This window comes from Rhincodon typus, unplaced genomic scaffold (assembly GCF_021869965.1).
Source record: "Rhincodon typus isolate 14 unplaced genomic scaffold, sRhiTyp1.1 hic_rhity00005689, whole genome shotgun sequence".
NCBI lineage: Eukaryota > Metazoa > Chordata > Chondrichthyes > Orectolobiformes > Rhincodontidae > Rhincodon > Rhincodon typus.
In genome coordinates, this window is record NW_025971327.1 from 1 (window position 1) to 1,952 (window position 1,952).

A 1,952-nucleotide genomic window follows, 5' to 3' on the forward strand; every position below is an offset into this window, starting at 1 on the left:
GAGAAACAGCACAGAACACCTCTCTTAACACACAGTATCGTCATACCTTGGCACTAAAAAAAATCCATTTGCAAAGATAACTTCATTTTCAAGGCCTTTAGTCTCACGCTGTTAATGTTCAGCATGACAGATACATTGTATTAACTCTCACCACATAAACATTGAATAATGCCGTTATTTCAGTCCACTTCCTCTGACATCAAACAGCTCTGTCTTCCTTCACCAAAGTCATGACAATGCATTGGCAATTACATTCTCTTATCTTGTCACATATAAGTTTCAAATTGAATGGTTGTTAGAATAAATATCATCTAAATATTCTACTATTTTTTTGCTTAAATTTTTTCAAAAGCATTAAGTAGTTATGATCAGTATTGTCTCAGATACATTACTGGCAACACAAATGCTGAAATATTGCAAAGCTGATACCAAACTCAAGGTCTCTTTCTCAATGCTGGAAAAATGCTTTTGATGAACATGCCACTTTCAGAAAAAATACTCAATAGGTCTTTCTATACTCTCCTTGTCTTTTTGCAAACACTACAGCACTGACACCCACTTCAATCACATCAATAACTACCTTGAACGGCTTTGCCGAATTGGGTCTTGCTAACACCAGGGTCAACACAGCTTTCAGGCTGCCAAATGCCTTCTGATATTCATCCGTCCATTGGAATTTCCTGCACTTCTTCAGCAGGTCAATCAGTGGAGCAATCACATTGCTAAAATTTGGTACAAATTTCCAGGTTTCTCCAGTTTCTTGTTCTTGGTGTGTGTGTAGGTGGTGTAGTTTTGTTGCCTTGTCTGCTTGGCAGTCTCATAACTGTCCCGCTGTATCTTAAGCGCAAGCGGCAAATATTGAATCAGTCTCGATTTCAAGGTATGGCACTTGCTGTAGAGCTCATAAACAGATGACTGAGGAGTTTGCGAGGTGCGACAGCAAAGTCTCTCAGCGTAATCAGTGCTGTAGGTTGACTTGAGTGTGTTCGTGATCTGTAGTCTTAGTCCTTTTGGGATGTTTTGTGCTTTCTGGCATTTCGGTAGAAACTTGATGTCTACGTCGATATGCGCAATCTTCTTGGAGATCCTCTCCACTTTGAGCCAGCAGTTGGTGGTGTTGATGGTAGCCACAATGTGGAGATGCCGGTGTTGAACTGGGGTGGACAAGGTCAGAAATCACATGACACCAGTTTATAGTCCAACAGGTTTATTTAAAAACACAAGCTTTTGGACACTCATTCCTTCTTCACATGGTAGTGACAGAGGTGGCATCAGACACACAATTTATAAGTAAAAGATCAAAGGGTCACACAACTGATGACGATGTATTAAACAAACCTGAGATGCGATTAAAACTTTAATCAGTTAGAAGGTTTTAATCGATTAATATGTATATGTAAATCCCCAAATTTCTTTCAAGTCAATGCCCTGAGAGAACTAAAGATTTTATTAGTGTAAAGAAGAGGTGACCTTCAAACTGAAAAAAAATTTAACACCATTTTAGGTAAACTTAATACGTCCGCATCAGTCATGTGACCCTTTTTGATCTTTCACTCGTAAACTCTGTGTCTGATGTCACCTCTTTCACTAACACTGAATTGTTCTCAACTGAATCGTGGGAATTGAAAGATTGAATAGTATGAATGCGTGGTTGAGGTGCGGTTCAATTTCGTAACACAATAGGCGTCAGTTGAAGATAACACAGTGTGGAGCTGGAGGAACACAACAGGTCAGGCAGCATCAGAGGAGACGGAAAACTGACATTTCGGATCGGGACCTTTCTTCATAAACTCAGTTAAAGGTGTACACAGGATAATTATTAATCGGAGACAGGGAAAGGTGAAAAGATTAGCTTTTGAAAGTCTTGTAGAAAGAATATGACAATGGTCAGGTGTCACAGGAAGTGGATTTTGACCACTGGGACTGCACTGGTGGGACTTCTATTTCTACTT

The 1,952-nt window shown here is 39.6% G+C and overlaps 1 protein-coding gene across 1 annotated transcript in view; it reads left to right on the top strand.

The window, feature by feature from the left end:
• The first annotated feature begins 1,573 nt into the window (after positions 1 to 1,573).
• LOC109920773 (beta-1,3-galactosyl-O-glycosyl-glycoprotein beta-1,6-N-acetylglucosaminyltransferase 3-like) overlaps positions 1,574 to 1,952 on the top strand; it is a 5,922-nt gene continuing 5,543 nt past the window's right edge. The window contains exon 1 of the mRNA XM_048594066.1: positions 1,574 to 1,931. Coding sequence (XP_048450023.1) covers positions 1,878 to 1,931 — 54 coding nt within the window. The 5' untranslated portion in view covers positions 1,574 to 1,877. The remainder of the gene's footprint in view (positions 1,932 to 1,952) is intronic.